This window comes from Python bivittatus, unplaced genomic scaffold, assembly GCF_059951505.1.
Source record: "Python bivittatus isolate LINGU-HERP-01145 unplaced genomic scaffold, Pbiv_v1 ctg000670_np1212, whole genome shotgun sequence".
Lineage (NCBI taxonomy): Eukaryota > Metazoa > Chordata > Lepidosauria > Squamata > Pythonidae > Python > Python bivittatus.
The window spans coordinates 11,705,589-11,724,896 of record NW_028277094.1 but is presented as its reverse complement, the minus strand read 5'-3'; the positions used below and the strand labels follow the sequence as shown (position 1 = coordinate 11,724,896).

General features: G+C 45.0%; 1 protein-coding gene across 8 annotated transcripts in view; it reads right to left on the bottom strand.

The window, feature by feature from the left end:
• The window catches only part of MBNL3 (muscleblind like splicing regulator 3), a 64,291-nt gene that overhangs the window by 38,458 nt on the left and 6,525 nt on the right, over positions 1–19,308 (bottom strand). For 7 of the 8 annotated variants that reach the window (XM_088151743.1, XM_088151736.1, XM_088151744.1 and 4 more), the window contains exon 2: positions 4,354–5,604. In XM_088151743.1, the coding sequence (XP_088007869.1) occupies positions 4,354–4,527 (174 nt within the window). In that variant the 5' untranslated portion in view covers positions 4,528–5,604. Of the gene's footprint in view, positions 1–4,353; positions 5,605–10,683; positions 11,188–19,308 lie in introns of those variants that run through there. The other variant, XM_088151738.1, reaches the window with a different exon arrangement.

Here is a 19,308-nt window from a genome sequence, read left to right as displayed (position 1 = left end):
GTTGCACTGCTTTTTGTATTTTAAACTGCTCCATGCCGGACAGGACAAACAAATCTTTCTTCTGTGATCAGGAACTGGCCCTGGAACTGAAATGAGTTGGGGAAAAGTACAATATGAAGCAAGTAGGGGATGCCCTTCCTGTCCCCAAATGGCTTTTTGCCTTCTACCTTCAGCTCCCTTAGCTCATGGGTCCATTTTGGGCCAGGATGGAACGGCGGGAGGCTGTGAGGGCCAGACAGGCGTCTCAGAGCCTGAGCCGAGTGCCCTGTCCTTCCTTTGGCGGTGAAAGAGGGCAATGCTCCACTGACGAAACAGAAGCTGCTCCCAGGGCATGGGCAAACCCCTTTAGTGCCAAGGCACGGGCCAGATGGCAAAAGAATCTAGCCATGACCTAGCCTTGGCAGGGAAAAGGGCACTGACCCGTTACTGGCCAACTGACTGGCCAATCCTTTGGGCACCTTCATTACTCCTGCATGCACAGTGCCGGACTTGCATCATTGGCCCACTGACCTCTTGATACATGCAACATCACCCTGACTTCTATGGGATGCCCATGGGAATGCAGCCCCATCCTTTCCACCCACAGGATCAAAGGAAAGGCCCATTTTGTTCTGCACCACCTTGAGGAGAATGGCTGACACTTCAGACCGTCTTAATCAGAACCCCAGAACAACCTTCAAACTGGGCAAGAGTGCCTCTCCTTCTGCTGTGTTCCCCCCACACATTTACCCTGGTACTATGTTAATCTCTTTTCTGGGATTTGCACAAGACACTGAGGTAGAAATGAACGAAAAGAGTTGGCTTCTCACAATGGACCAAGCTGCAAAAAAATTAACCCAGCTTAGTATGTTGCACAAATAGAAGGGGTGGGTTACGTATGTTGTATGAACATAGCCAGCACGTTAGCAGATTTTAGCCCACATTTACAATTAACTCAAGGATGAAAGGAACACCATCAGCAGACTTTGCAATACCTCTACACATTATTTCTGCTCTCCCTCTGATGCACCTCCTCACCCACAAAATTTCTTCCCTTGAACCGCCTTGATCGCCCAGAGATCTCACCATCTTTTATATCCAAGCCAAAAGTGTTCTTCCCTGAGACAACACCTACGGAGTCTAACTCAAACATCATCCATTGAAATCACATGGCACAACTGGTGAGTTTGGATTTTTTTTAGAGGTGCCTAAAATGGGGTGGGGGCATCAAAACCAGAGCCGCTGATTTTGAGACCAATCATAATGGTTAAGCAAAGACCTTCCCCTTTCCTACAAATATTAGAAATAGTATGAAATACCAGGTATTTCAACCAACTGATTTTTCTTGTGTTACACGTGTTAAAAAAAAAAGCTTGGAATGTTACACTTGCAGCTGTTTGAGCTATTACACTCCAAATTAGAGTTCCCCACTTGGTTAGAGCAGACTGCATGAAGCTTGTTGTGTGTGTACACACAATGCTTCTGAAAAACCACCACTTGTTCCCAAGTCTGTCTGGACACACATGTGTGAACAGTAGACATATGTAACACATGCCAAACTCTTGGCACACACTCATATGGTTCTCCCATGGCAGGAACCTAAATGTGTTTTATGACTCAAACCCTCTTTAGCTAAAAATCAATGAAAGTGCACTGATTGGGGGTGGACAGGGAATAACCAGCTGGTGTCAACAGTAATAAAATTTAATTCTTCCAATTTGCTTTTAGCCACACCATCTGTGTCCACCTTGGTATCCCAAGCATATATAAAATAGGCTTATGAGTGTTCCAGCAGTGTGTTTTCAAGTTGGATCATTTCAGGAGCAATCAAAATGGTCTGTTCAATCATCTAATCATGGCCATCATCTTGACTTTCTTGACTTCCCTCCTCTCTCAGATAAACACTGCTGCTCCTAGACTGATCAGAGGATCAGGTGAAATCTGGGGAAACCCAGCTTCAAATCTTCATTCAGCCATGGACCTTTCTGGAGTGACCTCAGACTATTCCCCCCTCTCCAGCCTTGCTTTAACAAGGTTAAAGATGGAAGGGGAACCAGAACTCTTTTAAAAAATGCAGCATTAAAAGAGCACACAATTCATTTTGCTTTACTGCTGCCTGTCATTCAGAATGTTCCAGTTCAAACACAGTGAACATATTCACTAACTTGAATATTCAGACAAGGTCAGACAATCACCATCAAGTAATCAGTGAACTGTGATTTGTTTGTAGATGGCTAAACCCCTCTCTGAAAGAACCTCACATGTCTCCATGGGTTTTTCTCCACCTTCCTTCCCCTTCAAACTTTTATTTTAACTTCTGATTCACCCAGTCCCAAAAAGGGAACATAACATACTCCACAAAACAAAATATCCACAACAAATTACATATGGTGGGAAAGACGAAAAGGAGATCAATGGTGTACATCTCTGTGGGCATCCAAGCCAATTCCATGTATTTTTCTGATACAAGCAGCTTTACTTACAGGTGGTCCTCATTTAGCAACCACAATTGGGACCGGCAACTTGGTTGTTAAGAGAAGTGGTCGCTCAGTGAAACTGCTACTGTGCTTGCAATTTGACTTCAGTTGCCCTTTGCTTTACAGACTGGTGAAGGTCGTAAATGCAAGAATTCATCGCAAGGTTACTTTTTCATCACTGACATAATGGTCACAAAATGAGGCAGTCACTAAAGGAGGACTACCTGCATTCTGTTTCAGGTAAGTAAACAGACTGTCTTTTGGACTGGGGGAGTCTAGAGGCCATTTTACGCAATGTATGCCTCCTGAACCCCCTCTTGCATTCTTGGATTGAGGCAGTGAGAAATAAATGAAGGATATGTTCAAAGAAGTCAACCTAGAAAGTCAGCAGGCCATCTCTAAAGCTACCAAATTAAAACTTTTTTTCTGCGGTCGCTACAAATTTTTTAGGAGAATCAGGGTGAAATACAAGGATGAGAAGCTGCATTTCCAGCTAAAATTGGCTTTGCCAAGTAACAAGGTGATAGAACGTGTAGGCCGGTGGCAAAGGCAACTGTCATTCATAAAATATCTGGGATAAAAACTCCTCCACCAGTGACTATTCTACCCCAGCTTTCCTTTCTGCAAAGCAGCCTATGCTCCAAGGTCACTGCAGCCCCCTTTCTGATGACTGGGACCTGTATTGTTGTTATTTTGCTGAAGAGGAACAGGGCAAAATTTCCAGCCTGTTTCCTACCTTTCCAGATGCAATAGTCAGCTTGCTTTAATCTTTTCAGCCCTACTATCCCTTCCCACCAAGAATCAGTGGAAATCAGTCTGTTGCTAATTGTCCAGTGGCACCAAGGCAGGGTCTGTAGCTTTCTGCTGATGCCAGAATTCCATTAGCCCCCCCCACAATAAATAGGATGATAACATCTGTCCCACAGAAGCCCCCAGGCATTATAGAAAATAAAACCTGGCACAGGACCAGATTATCTGAGGAACCGCCTCACCCCCGTCATTTCAGCCCGCCCCACTCGGTCCAGCAGAAGGGGCAGGTTGCAGACCCCACCAGTCAAGGAATTTCGATTGGTGGGGTCTAGGCAGAGAGCCTTTTCTGCTGCAGCCCCCGCCCTATGGAACATCCTGCCTCCTGAGATCCAGTGTGCCCCCTCCCTCATGGCCTTCAGGAAAGGGATTAAATCCTGGCTCTGCCAGAAGGCCTGGGGGCCGGAGGGGGGCCCGCACCTGTGAAGATGGCTGGTGGGGTGATGGGTTTGTCCCCCCCCCAGCATCTTGCAGGTTTTTAGGGCTAAAAATTATAGGAGGTTTTAGGGCATTTTTAATATATGTTTTTTAATTATTTATAGATTTTATCCATGGTTGGAGGGACTTGTGTTTTTTCTTTTTTATTATTGTGAGCCACCCAGAGTCACCCGTTGGGGGAGATGGGCAGCATACAAGTTTGATAATAAATTAAAAAAAAAAAAAAAAGGAGCCCATGGCTGCATTTTGAAAGTAGAGGTTTTTTTTAAGCAATGAGACACGCGGAGGGCATTTAGGAAGACCCATTCTGCTAAGCCAGTATTTGCGATTTTCATGCCCACTTCGTGACAGCCTGTACAACATGCTTGCCCCTGCAGTTTTGGGCCCTTAATGTGAGATTCCATGCACACGCTTACAAATATGCACCCTTCATATTTGCATATGCTGCATTCCAAACCCTCTGGTCCTTACTTGTCCTTATTGAGAATAAAAACTGGGTTGGGGATTTGCATGCACGCACAACCTGCACGGTTCATCTCTGAGCTCCCCAAAGTTGGGGAAAGAACTGGTTGTGCACCAGGAGATTTTTTTACTTTTCAGCTTCCAGAGTACAGCTGACACCCCAGCAAAACAGGTGTTAGACCATCCTTACCTTTAGGGAATCAAAGCAGGCAATAACGCGTCCGTTTTCCACGTGGCAGCTCCGGGAAGGATGAGCAAACTTGCACTCCGTGTCAGAACGAGAGCAGGTTCCTCGCTGAAATTCCCGACAGACTTCCAATGTCAGCCATTTTGTATCACGAACCAAAGAAACGTTCAGAGCCATATTAAAAAAAACTGCCCCCAAAAGGGGGTAAAAAGGGGAGGAAGAGGGAAACACAAAGTTCTTCAGGTGAATACTAATGATTTTTTTTTTTTGAAGAGGGGGGAAAACGTGGGGGGATTTCTTTATCAAAAGGAAATTCAAGTTAAAAATGTGAAGAAATAACTTGTTGCTTTGGTAAAATTTCTATTCGTCAGCACTTAGGTTTCATCAAACTCAAATTATGCTTGTCGAAAAGAAAAGGTTAAACTTTTAGCCAATCATAAAATAGAAATCTCATCAGAATTAACTAAAAAATCAAATTAGAGGCCAGCTCCTAAAAGTGCAATTGTCAAAGTTAAAATAGAAATGTTATATATTTATATATGTTTTTATATATATATGTGTGTGTATATATATATATATATATGTATATATATGTGTGTGTATATATATATATATTTGTGTGTGTGTGTGTGTGTGTGTGTAATGTTTTGTGCCACTGCCAAAATTATTTCAAAACAACTTGCATTCCTCTATTACTCCCTCCTCAAAGGTTTCTGTGCTCTCAAGTTACGGGTTTCAACTATCTTCACAAAACCAAACCAATCCAAGAAAATACAGCTGCGGCGGTACAGACTGAGCAGAATGGTTTTGTTTCTTGGCAGAGAAGAAATCTTTAGCAAGTTTCTATCCTTTCATCCTGTGCCTGAAACATTTACAAAGCTGCAAGTATTAATACCGGTGGAAGAAATGTTTTTTATTTCCTTCTGTTTGTTTTGTGTTTTTCTTTTTTCTTTTCTTTTCTTTTCCAGAATCAAGTTTGTTACATATTTGGGAAGGGGGGCACAAAGATGGCTGAGCAAACCAAGTGGAAAAAGGGAAGGAAAAAGAAAGGTGGCTGTCGAACTGCTGGCCAAGATGCGCCGCAAGCAACGTTGGGCTTCTTTCAAAAAAAAGGAAAAAGGAGGAAGAGATACACGGAGTGCGTGGATCGTGCACACTCTCTATCCCCTTTGGAATGCAAGTGAGGAAAAGTCCAAGTCAGGGGTCGAAGCAGCTGTAGCGATGCCAGTTTCAAAGAAGGCACTTTTCAGCAACCTGTAGAAAAAAAGAAGAAATACCAGCTCAGTCATGAGGGATCCTCACACACCCAAATCTCACCCGGAGAAGCCCCTGGACATTCAGTTTAACAGAACCTCTCCATCCCTGATACAGCAGCAAACTGAAGTCAGCCATTGTCTGATATTGGTCTTTTTTTTTTTATTGCAAAAAAGGAGAGAGAGAAAAGAAGGGCATTTCCTACAAGAAGCTGCACATGGTAAGAGGAAGCAGCCAATTACATTTCTCCTTGCAACCAAACGTCTGGGCAGACAACCAATAGAGGACCTTGTTCCATATTCATCTCATCCTGGCACACATTGGCTCTCGTTTCCCCAGCTGGTTCATGCTCGCCTCCCCCTCCCTCCCTCCTCTGTGCCAGTGTATGGAAAATGCCTCTGCCTGCTGTCCCAATGAACACCCCTGGTGCACTGTGAGGTGTCTCTGGATTGCCTGGTCTCTATCTGAACATGCTTCTGGCACATGGAATGGGTGTCATCACCCATCACCCCTCCTTGGCTCTGCAGACATGCTGGAAATGGCTCCGTTGCTCTCTTGACCCTCCCGTCACCCACCAAATCCAAACTTATACTCCAGAGTGGTTGGGGGGCAGGGCGGCGGGAGAAGAATGGCCACAGATTGGAGCTTGACAAAAAAATTGGGTGGGGAAGTCATGATGCCAGGGGTCCAGATAGACAAAGGAAAAAGCAACGGCCGTTCTCCTGGCGAGTGGCTGCTGGCTTCTGCGCTCCTGCTTGTTTACGGAGGGCCTGGATTGTGTGGCCTCAAGAAGGCATGGGGGGAGAGCCCTTGATAACCATTATGCAAGCTAGCCTCTATTTCACATTTAACCCCTTCTTGCTGACACAGAAGCTAAGTTTTAGGATAAGTGACAAGGTCCTTCCTTCAGCAAGTGTTTTCTTTTTCCCTTTCCTGGAAAAACCAGCACAACAGCACACGGAAATTTCAGCCTTGACCGGAAGAGAAAGGGGGATGTTTCTTTTCTTCTCAGAAAATTCACCCTTGTAACCACTGAACTTTGCAGCAACAATCTCTTCTCCAGCTCTGGCTTTTTTGCCATACAACCATGAGTCAGGTTTTCCTCTCAATGCAACACGTGCAACTTCAGAGGGAGGAAACAGTGTTGTTTCTAAAGGGGGAGGCCGTTGTCTGCAATTCTTCTCCCTGACCGCCAAACAGAGCACTTCAGAAAAGCTTGGATAAACTGACCCGAGGATCGATCTATTTCCCAATCATGGGTAGCATCCTGATGCACTGATTTCAGCCCTCCAGAATTCTCAGTTATGGCAATCCTGGCTAGAAGCGAGTTCACCTGTACCCATGTTGCAGTTCTGCTCCTCACCAAATGTCTCTAGGAGATCCATCAACAAAACCAGCAACATTAGCCTAACTTGTTTGTTCTCAGCATCTGGCATTCAATAGTTACTGCTACTGGACTGCCCTAGTTCCCAATCATGATGACAAGGCACAGCCTAAGAGGAGCCCCGACGGACATGGCCAAGAGTGAAGTTTGGTTTCGTGGTGTCTTTCCCCTCCCTTGGGAGTGAGGGAACCATTAACACAGTCCACCCTTGGAGTGTTTTGGAATCTGATGGATTGTTGAATGCAATTTCCAGAAGCTAGAGGTACTTATATCATTGGGGAAGCAAAACAGGGCACTGGTAAGATCACCTTGAGGGTCTTATTCATTGCTCTGGAGCCCTAGCTTCTCCCAGGTCCTCTGGGGAGCTCAGGACAGTGAGAAGCCAAAAGACAGCTGGAGCACAGCAGGGAAAGTTCAGTACGATGCCAGTCAAATGAAGTGCTCACAGCTATGCCTGCAAAGATAGTTTGAGGTCTCTACTGCATCCTCAAGTAGCCAACTGCAACAGTCAAAGACCTGTTACCTGCTCCCCACCACCATTATGTTGACCTTCTCACAGACCTGCTGTGATAGATTGGCGAGGCCCTCTGAAGATAAAATGGCTCAACTTCATGCTGACCAGATGATGCAATACATATTGATGTATCTAATGCACCATCTGGCGTAACCAGATCAATCCCTTTCAAGATTTGGACCAAATGCTTGTAGTTGTCTGACCTACCCTATGCTCTTCAGCCTCTTCCTCACCTTGGCTTATTCCAGCAACCTGAGGATGGTGACTGGATGAATCTATGGAGGTGTGAATACATCTTTGTGGGACGGAGTGATATCACCAGCCTTAAAGAAGGCAGCAACCTGTCCCCTCTTGAAGAAATCCTCGCCAGATCCAGAGGACTATGTCAATTACTGCCCAATCCTAAATACTCTGTTTTGCGGGGAGAAGGTGTGTCTGTGCAGCTGCACATGTTCTGGAGAACCCAATTATACCCTTTTCAATCTGGGTTCAGGCCTGGTTTGGAGACACTCAGTCACCCTGATGGATGATCTCTTATGGGAGAGGGACAGAAAAGCACAATTCATCATGTTGAAGGTTCCTGTAGTACTTCTTTCCAACAAGTACATGAGAAGAGGGGTGGAGAGTTGGGAAAAAAGTGGGCGCAGCCCTGCAAACAAGTCGCAACAGGCTGCTGGGTGGGTTGGAACAAGGTGGAATTCTTCTAGGAATCACACCCATCTAAACCAAAGCAAGAACTGGGCAGCTTTTATTGAGAGTAGGCTTTTCATTTGAATCAGAATCCATGGGTGAAGGCCTTCTTCCAGCCTTCTACAAAGCGACAGGCCCCTTCACAACACCTATGGTTCCCAGCCAGCAGCTTCAACTCAGGATCATGGATGCTGTCTCTTCATACATCCAGAGGGCACCAAGCCAAGGACGTTTGCTCTAGATGGCTTGCTGCTGAAATATTTAAGAAACCCACTGTGTATTAGTTGCCTAACTTAGACAGCTTGGCCTCACTTTTCTCTGATTACCTTGGGAAAACCTTTGCTTTTAAGCTGACATTTGGCCTGTTTAATTACTCAGCCTTTGTGCAGCTGGAGGCTGGTACCTGGGCAGTCAAAATGGGCCACTTAGAGATGGGGGGGGCTATAAGCAAATACAAAGCCTGTATTACTAAGATATATGGAAATATGGGGGAGGGAGAGCCATCTTTTTAAAGAGCCCAATAAACTAACCATGCTGGGTGGCCGTGCCATGGTGACCAGCAGCAGTGGGGTTAGTACACCCATCAGTAATGGACATGACATCAGGATCCCAACATTGGTTTTATTGTACGCCACCCAATTCACATGAAGATAAAAGAGGGAGGAAGGGAAGCACATTCGGACTTGCAAGATTCTGTTACTACAACTGTTCTAATAAAAGCAGTTTTAGGTCTACAGAGTGTCTGTCTCTTAGTCTGGGCTACCTTAGTCTGGGCTGACACCAATCTTTTAATCTAGATGAGCTTCCCTTCCTTTATTAAAATAAAAATGTGAATTAAGGGGGGACGGCTGTTTGGGTCATTTTCACAAACCACTTTCTTGGCTGGGCTCAAGCCTCCTTTACCTAATTGTTGCCTTGGTAGCAAATCTTTCTTCTGTCCTCTATATTCACTACATACTCCAATCAACCTCACAGGGCTGTGGTGAAGGGGAAGGCCTAAGTCACATCCGTGTGCACCATTCAGAAGTCAACAAAGGAAGGGTGGTTAAAAAAAATCAACTCAGTAATGAATATATTGTGCCAAGTTAATCTTTCTTTCCTTCTCTACCCAAGATTAACCTCCTACATTTTGAGGAATCTCCACAAGAGAGGATGAAGGGCAAGGAATGATGCAGTTTTGGCAAATCTAAGCTTCTGGCATGCAGGAGAGCCAGAAGCTTGGGATAGTGCCCAGCAACTGACGGGCAAACAGAGATCATGTATAAGCATCTGCAGGACATGGTAACAGCCCTCTTTCCTCTCTTCTCCTTATTTCCAGAAAACACATTCCTGCTTAAAACCGAAGGAGCCACTCTGTTAACACAAACACTTCACAGGCCGGATAGACACTTGGAATACTTCTCCGTGAACACTTTGTACCCAAACACTTCCCCTCTCTGAGGAAAGTTTACTTAATTTAAAAGGTAAAGTTTTGGCAACCTACGAGTTTTTTTTTTTTTTAAAGAAAAGCACTTTGGTTGTTTAACCTGGCTCCTGCCCCAAAGATGCATGTGCCTGAAAGTATGGTTCAAGGAACACAGCCAAAGGATGTCAAAGGCATGGCCAGGATGGCAGGGAATCAGCTCTAGTGCAACACCCTCGACCCACATTGGAGGCCACAGCCACACCCTACGGCTCTTCCCCTGCACTGCAGCAGACCGTCCCCAAGAATCCGGTGACTTTCTGCAGTCGTAGTCCTCCAAACAGCACCCAGGCTCTCGGACTTTGCAGAGAACCCCCCCCACACATGGTAAATGTACAGGTGCACAACCTGCCATCCAGGAACATATTGGAGAGATGTATTTACTTAGTTTATTTGAAATGTGGGGATCAGCTGGGATTGGGTCAGGAGACCCCAGCAAATGTGCATCTGTTAAAATGCAACTGCTGACTGTTTAATTTTCACCCGTGCACCCGTTTCAGAAATCTTTGCGTCTCTGGTTGCAAGATGCCATTCAGATTGGAGTGACTTTTGCCCGACCCACAGGTCTGGCCTGGCCTGGCCTGGCCAAGCGTTTCAGCCACAAGGAGGACGTTCCAAGGGAAAGCGCTGCCCCACGGACCCTCTTGGCTGCTGGCACAGCCACGAGGACACCATTTATTTCAATATAGCAGATTCCTGGCCTGCTGTTAAGTGCTACCAAGAACCCTGCTGGAAAATAAAAACAAACTACAAGAGAGCCAAGGCTCTGAAGTTAGTTTGTTTAGAAACTGACCTGGCTTTAATTTTAAACCACCGTCTCCCTTGAATGAAATAAACCCACAATCTGCTAAAACAAAACAAAATGCTGGCCCATCCCTCCCCTGACTGCCCGAGAGAAAGAGAGGATGAATTCCCATCCATGCATATGACCTTAAATTATGGGCTAGCACAAAAATTCCCACCCTCCGATCTGGGGCCACTGGTGCAACCACCAAAATAGTTAATAATAATTGAAAATTAAAAACTTACCAAACCCTCAAAATCTTGCAACATTCCAGATGAGAGCACCAAAATGCCATGATTTTGCAATTTGGGGCCATTGTAATAGTTCAATGAAGTGTTACTGAATGTAGGGTCCCACGGAGGCCATCTGGAGGAGTCGCATTTGCCCCCGTACCAGAAACAGAGCTGCTGCAAGTGGTGCAGCACAAGGGGGTGGCCTGCTCCTTCTAACAGTCCTCATCACAGGTCTAACCGAGGCACATTTCCAAACTCACTCTTTTTCCCCTAAGGGCAGCCCCACATTTCAAATTCGCAAGGAGGCTCCTGGCCCACCCAACTCAATTTCTGGTGTGCTCATCATGAAGGAGGAATTATAGCCTGGCTGTAAGAGGAAAGCAACCTCGCTGTAACATAAACACTCAAACAATCACCGGACAACGGAGCATTCAGCAGAACAAAAATGGCCCCAATTTATGACTGTTTTAAAAGCTCCAAAAACAAGAACTCGGGAGCAGGCTGTCCTGAGTGGTAGAGCTGCAAGCGGGCGGCAGCCAGCCCAAAGACAGAATTTCCATCCTGTAGGAAATGCCACAATTGCGACACTTGTTTATGACTGCATTTGTGAACATCGGAAAGCTGAAAACTGTTGGGGGAGGGGAGACAAAGGCATGGAAAGGAGATTCCAGCAGAGACAGAGCGAGGACAGATGTTGGGCAGCAGCGTCTGTCCCACCCAGGAGAAAGCAGAGTTCTGGGAATGGGCACAGCCTTGAGGGGACTGGCATCCCTGACTCAATTCCCAGAAGCTCAGAAATATTGGGTGGCAGAGCAACCTGCAAGGGGAAATGATGTACCATCTAGTCTTCTCCTCCAGGCAGAAGTATGACTCTCCAGGGATAGATCTCTTTCCACAAAGCGATGGGCCGAGCCCCCAGAGACCTCTAACACTTACCAAATTGCCAGGTTTCACTGGTAAGTGGGGAGGGCATTAAACAAGATAGGAAAGAAATCCAATTTAGCTTTGGAGCTGGTCCTACCTCCTTTTTGGAAGGTGCCCCTGGCGTATAACTCAAAGCCAACCCAGCCCATTTCTGGTCTTGCTCTCCAATGAATATTCTGCATCCCTACAGGGCAGCACAAGATTAATTTGGGATGGGGGATGGGGAGAGAGATGTTTAACAAGATCTCAGTATTTGTCCCAGCCTTCAATTCATTATTGTTATCTAGGTTAATTACATGGCATAGAGTTTGTATAAGAAAGGCTAAGGAGCAATGTATAAATGCTGGATTCTTGAACATTCATGTTTTGGACACATGTATATGCCTTTTGATTACAATTTGGTGATACTGGGCCTAAGACTTCAATCCTTATCTGGTCAAGTTTTAACCCCAAAAGAAACATCCTGAGAAAGACAGTGTCATTATAACAGTCTCATGAGTGATGCCATCAACAAAGGTTCTAAAAGTGGAAAAAGAGACACATGAACTGGGTTCTCTGTGCAGCATCCCTATGAATTAAGCACATCTGGTACCCACCAGATGTAGAAATCACAACACCAAGAATACCCTCTGAGAAGTCTGCAAGCTTTGATCCCAGCATTTTAGGAGGACACTAGACTGGGAGAAGTGGAAGTAGTGTATGTCACGGACCTAAAAGGGAACAGACCAATTCCATAAATGGCTATCAACATTATTAGTCTTGATGGCTTTGTGCTATCTCCAAAGTCACATCTTCCAACACTTGAGCAGCTGCTTCTATGGAGCAACGCAAATTGGAAGAATGCAATCACTCTGCTGATATGTTTGTGAGCTTCCCAAATACATTGGGATGGCCAATGTGGAACACAGAGGGCTAGACTAGTCAGAAAGGCTGTTAGTCAGATCCAGCCTCAGAGCTCCTTCTAAGTTTGGATGATGTCACTGGATTTCCATTGGTGGAAAAAGTTACAGGCTCAACCCCCTTTGACACATCCCATCTGCAGTCCACAAACTAGTTCCAGTTTGCATGATAGCCAGTGCCGATGGGCCATAAGGAGAACAACCACCTCAGCACCAAAGTCCAGCAAACAGTGGCAGACAGAACAATCCACCACATCCCAGAAGCTTCTCCCCCACGACCAGCTGGCTGCACTTTCTCTGCTGACATCTCTAATTTACTATTTTTGAGGCATTTTGCCGCTAAAATGGCAAAACCTTGGTTTTGTTCTTACTGAGCTAGCAGGTAATGCTTTGCTTTGCTGCTAATTGATGGAGATGCAACTAATCTCATTAAGTTTGGAACTGCTGTCACCTGGTGCCTGGTAAAAAATTGGGGTGGGGGGGTGGGGAAGCTTTCTAAAGAAATCACCCTGGCAACTTGGAGGGTGGGGGGAGAATGAAACAGCACTAGCTTTTAGGCAAATCTATTTATCTAGCCCTAGGACAGAATGTCTCATTCAAGAGCCGAATGTTCTTTTTTTCTTGCAAAATGGCATTGTTGCTATAAATTAGGGTTTACTGGATGATGGTGGTCCATAACAAAAGCAGGACAGTATCCTGAAAAATGTGGCCAGGGTCCTTCAACCTCCAGCCCTTTTCGACCAGCTCATTCTCTTATCGCTTCCTCCCTGAAATGCAGACCTTTCCTTATCAGATGAAATCCAAACATTTGTTTTTCAGAGAGCTTTTTGGAAAGCCTGCTAATGACATTTCACAGGCACATAAAAATAATGGGAGGAAAAAAATATTTCTGAATACTGAAAAATGCTGGAACAGAGCTTGGAAAAATGTCTTTGGGATGGGGTTTCTGGCCTAGGTAGATGAAGCAGAGCTGCTCAAAATCTCTTTAGTTAAAGGGGAAATTCTTTGAAAGGGGGAGAAAAATTTGAGAATCTTTCTGCACCAACACTTATACTGAGGAATGCCTCTACGGGGCCTGCAGTGATTCACGCTAAACCACTGCTTCTGCAGCACCAAAGATACTCTGTTTTTTACAGTGTGAAAAGTGAGCGGTCCCTAGTCCAGAGAATTTACAACCAACCACCTGACACAACAGGAGAAAACACTACATCCTGGGGCGTTTTTGTCAATTATTTCATTTGGTGTAGTTTATTTTTGTTTTGTTTTTACATTCAGGTCTTGCTGTCCTTGGGGAGAAGCAGAGAGGAGGGTGCGGTATCTGATGGGACTTCTCCCCACAGTGGCATTTACAATTTGCAAATTTCATGCTGCAGATAAAATAAGCCGGGGCAAAAGGGAAGCCTATTCGTTCCTGAGCAATTTCTCTAGTATACTAAACACAATTTGTTCTTATGCAACGGCGGCTGCCTCGTGCAGCTGCCAAGGTTACTGAGACCTTGCTTGATCTGCTGCAGAAGACACACTGCACAAGTTTCAACTTGCGTGCAGGGGTATATTTTTCCATGGGTTTTCTCCAGCTATATAGAATTCCCTGTTTAGGCCATGCTTGGAATCCATTCCACAGCGAGTACCTTTGTATCCAGAGCTGGAGACAAAAAGGAGAAAATGGGGAGGAATCAAACCATTCGAGGAGGCTAAGAGGGTACTCAGAGAGGGTGTGCAAGATGCTAGTTAGATAAGCTCTCCTTAGATATGCTTTCCCAGAGCATTACCATTTCATGAAAGACCCTAAAAATCTAAAATTAGGCCCACAGCAAAGGTATGAGGCCCTTTTGTCCCTAAAGCTTTGGGGGGAACGTCCCTGTCTATGTCAGAGTGGGAAATCCAACCTCAAATTTCCCCTTCTGGCCTCCAAAATCAGCTTTTCCCAAGGCCAGGAACCCCAATCTTGCTAGGAAGCAGCAGTAAACAGCCCCTTTCAACTTCTGCCATGCCTGTTTCTAGCCCTCCAGACTTTTAAGACTGCACTGGAGTGCTCCCACTTCAGATAAAGTTGGAGAAGATGAAAGCTCTTCCTTTAAAAGAAAACACACGTGTTAAAAGTCTTTAAAAAATGTACATAGAGAATATAGGTTTTCTGCTTTAAAAATCCTGTATGAATTGACGCTTTTAAAAAAATCATGGAAGCTCTTGTTCCAGTTCTTCTGAGAGGAGCCAGGTTGGGGAAGTGTGCTTGCTCACCATTTCCTGAATCCTGTTTTCTAAAAGGGAACCTTGTTTTAGCTGCATCATCGTGGCTAACAAGCTCTGCAGGATCTCTATTCCAGCCTCGTAGGCAACCTTTTCATTTTATTTCTTAGAGCCACCCCCTTTATAGGTCTACCTGCAAAAGCACTCACTTTCTCCCCCAGATTTCAGATAACTTTTTGAACAATTTCCCCCCATTTTTAGAAAGGTCCACTTGGGGTTCTGGATCTGGCTGTGTCATCTTTTGGCTAACCTGGTCAGTTCTCTGCTTTATTTCCTGGAGGGTCTGCATGTACATTTATTTAACCTGATTTTCTCTGCCTTCTGGAACTTGTTGATATATAAACCACTTTCAGGACCAGGCTAAACAAGCAGAAAATAAACATGCATGAGTGTGATAAATAAGTACTAAAACTGTTTTCACATAGGGCAAAAATAATAAGCACCGTCACTTTGGTAAGGGGAATAGACAGGAAATTTGCTTTGCCACCATCTGCAAGAGCTAATGTTGATCATCTACTAGGCACTGTACAAAGAGAGAAATTATACTACCTCATACTATTATTTTTATTATTTGATTTCAGGATTTCCCCCTACACCCCTCTATTCCACCTTTGGAATGCAAAGCCAGTGCAATGGGAGTCAGGCATATTTAACTGTATTTGCCAGGATCAACAACACCCCGGTTCTTGGAGCAGCTCACCTGTGTGTTCACACAGGTGTTGCACCTGCACCCATGACAGGCAAATCTCTCTGAAAAGATTTGTCCATGACCAGCACTGCAGAACTCTTCACCCACTACAGCAGTTTCTCAACCTTGGCATCTTTAAGGTGTGTGGACTTCAACTCCCAGAATTCCCCAGCCAGTCCACACATCTTATAGTTGCTAAGGTTGAGAAACACTACAGTATTGACCTTTAAAAAAAAAATACAGAAACAGAAAATGGAGCCACTCAGAGATTTGTAAGCAGTTGACCCAGATGCAACATCTGGCAAAGTAACTATTTCCTATGAGTCTTCAAGGAAGGAAAAGGTGGGCTTGTTGGGGTTCTGATGTACTGATAAGCCCCTCCCTCAGCTTTCCCCCCGTCCAACCTTCAGCAACAGCCCTGCCTAGCAGACAGAGGTAGAGAGTGAGGGGCACTTTTTCCATCTCTGATGGGTGGGGGCCGCCACAGACACCAAGGTCAGGGCGAAGGAAGGGCTGGCGGTCACAGCCAGTATAGGGCCACATTCACAGGCACAAAAGGACAGGAGAGGGGCTTCTTGGTAAGGTCACAAATTTCCAATTCAGCTTGGAATGTTTTCTGTCTCGCAAAAAAAAAAAAAAACACCTTTTTACAATCCCGTTTATATGATGTCCATTGCTCTTTCTCTGAGCATGCATTTGGTTCCCTGTGAATCCAGCTGGAGGTACACACATCAGCTGCCTTTCAGTTGAATCAGAAAGACTGCCACATGTGTTTCACCCCTGGGCTGGCTGCCCTAAACTGGTCTCCCTTGGCCTTTTAGCCAAGATGTAACCCTTTACCCTAAGGGCAGAGAAACCATGCCAACTTCTCCCACAGCGAGAGAATGCCTGCAACTGCTGGATTACCTTGGCATATGGTTGAGATCTGCACAGCTGTCGATGGACCAACAGCTCCCCAGCTAGGGTACAAGCACCCAATTGGAGTCCAGGCTGCACAGGGCCCCAACCCTACTTTTTATGGTGCATGGAACCTTCTCCTCCACGATGGCCAGCCATTTTTGAAGAGCATTTTGCCCCTTCTCCTGGAGGTCAGCAGCCCCAGCTGCCTCACAGAGAAGTACAGCAGAGTCACACAAACTGATGAACGGGGTGCCTTTGTCTAGCTGTCCTTCTCCTTCAGCGTTGTGTCCTTAGATGCAATGGGAGAGCCATGTCAGGAATCAGAAGGAGCTCACAAAAGCTTAGGCCTTTTAATAAAATCTGTTAGTTGGAAAAGGCACTTTCAGATTCCTCTAGATGTCTAAGGGTCAGGTAGCTTAGTTTTTCATCTTCTGTATGCCACTCTGAAACCTTCCAGGATGAAGAAGGATATAAATGTTCTAAATCAAAGATAAATAATAGAGCCAGTTTGGACTAGTGGTGAAGGCACCAGGCTAGAAAGCAGGAGGCTGTGAGTTCTAGTCCCGTCTTAAGCATGAAAGGCAGAGGGGTGACCTTGGGCCAGTCACTCTCCCAGCCCAGCCCACCTCACAGGGTTGTTGTTGTGGGGAAAATAGGAGGAGGAAAGAGTGTTCAGTAAGTTTGCCACCTCGCATTATTTATAAAAACAATAAAGGTGGGATAAAATTTTTTTAAAAAATTTACACGTCACATATTGTTCCTGATCCTAATGTTCTATCAAGCCCTACCCAACATGGGGAACCAGACCCTTTCTCTGACATTCGAAAAACCCGATTTCCATTTCTCACAAAAACTTTGGTCTGTCTCATCATCCTGAGAAGCCAAGGCTTGCTAGTTACACGATCTTGACAGCTGCAAGCTTGTGCAAGGCTGAATGTACCTCTCTTCTTTGGGAGCGCAAATCTATTGCCTGATTCAGAAAGCTCTCTAACCTTTCTGAACAAACCTTCTACTCCAGCCACAACTTATGGAATTAGAGAGGTAACACTGACCTTCTTGTTAACATCTTTTGCCTGTAACCCAGAGGACAGAAGGTGGCACTGAAATCCTTTTTGGATTTTCTCAGACTATTTGCCCTATATAATTTGTGTTCAGTGGTTGACAATCTTGGAAATACTGTCCCTTGAAAGACTGCCTGGATACCAGATCTTTTTCTGGGGCAGAAGTGACAGAGAAACTTGGGGTGTTGTTTTCATCCGATCCACAGCCACAAAACTGACATGTAGACTAAAATATGGTTCCCTCTGAAATCTACCAGCCACAGAGAGTCAATGACGTATTCAGGGTGGCTTTTAGCTCATGATTTTTTAAAAAATGGTTTTGTTCTTTTAATTTTATTTCCTATCAGCTAGGTACTACTGGAAAGAAGGGCGGATGGCTCATGGGTTGAAATGGAGGCAAAGACACGTTGGGTGCCATACCTTTCACACGGGGGGGGGGGATGCCTGCAGTGGTGATGAGTGCACGTTGGAAGACCTGAAGGACAAGGCTGGGGACAAATCCTCCTGGAGAAAATCTACCTAGGTGGTCGCTAAGAGTTGACTATGGCCTCTATTATCTCTATCCAGAAAACTTTAGGCCTCTTGACACTAGTCTCTGAGCAAGAAGATTTGACTCTTGCCTCTGGTTTAGTCCTGTAACCACTGGGGCAACAGGAGACTAGGTTAGAGAGGCTCTGGTCTAATCCAGCATACTGCTTCTTAGGTACAGCCTGCATTAAATGCTTACCACCTGCTCAAACAGAGGTTAAGTGGCACTTTTAGTTCACTGTGAAAATGTTCCAACAAGTAAGGCATAGGCCAAAATTAACATAGGGCTATTTTTTCAGCCTGGAGGTGGGATAATGGGGACAGTTTTACCAGTTGAGGGAGGAGACAAAAGCTCAAAAAAGTCTTGCAGGCAGGCAGGAAGGAAAGAAGGAAGGGCTCCCTGCCTTAAGAGGGATCTGGCTGAGCCATAATTCCACTAAGACATAATTGGTTCAGTTTTAGTTAGTTAATTTATTTATTGTATTTATATAGCCATCCATCTCACATAAAAGTGACTCTGGGTGGTGCATAACAATTAAAAATAACACATAAAAAACAATCACAAGTGAAAATAACTATAAAAGCACACAAAACAGGAGAGGATAATATTAATAAGGGAGCTATCGCAAAATCTCCCTGGTCCCCCGAGACCCCCAGGCCAGATCACGTAGCCAGGTCTTGATTAGCAGAGTATGCAAACTCCATCACTGCAATTTGGAAACCATGCAGGGAACAACCCCTTTTTCAAGGCTGCACTACCATTTGGGTGGCACTGCAGTTCAAAGAGTGGAGGTCAGGAACCAGGAAAGGGTTTAATTTTATTTCCATTTAATTAAAATTAAATATCGTGAATTAAAAAAAACCAATATTTAAGAGGATGTGCAAACAAGTCTACTCTGATTGCAAAAAGCCACTTTGAAGAGTATAGGTTCATATGCAGTAGTTGTCTGCAACTCTTGAAAGCAGCCATGTCTTTTCGCAGGGTCATGTGGCAGCTGGAGAGGGCAGCTACACAAAAGATGTGGTTGCTCTAGAGAATTGCTGACAGAGTCTACATTCACATCTCTACCACCTTTTTGGAATCTGATCTGAAGCACTGCACAGCCCTAGTATTTAATGATTTTTCCCTTTGGCCACATTAAGAATTACAAACTGATAAACCACTTCGAAAGGCCTTTGGTGGCCTTCTGGGCTATAAACAAGCCAAGCTAGCCATTATGGCTCTTTAAGAAACCAGGATTAATCAACCTGTGTCTATCATGACGAGACCTGTGCCTGTATGGATGGATACATGTTTGCAGAAACCAGTAAATATATTTGGACTGCATGGAAGCTTTTTTCCAAAACAAACCCCCAGTTTGGTATTTTATAAGCCTCTTCTACTAGT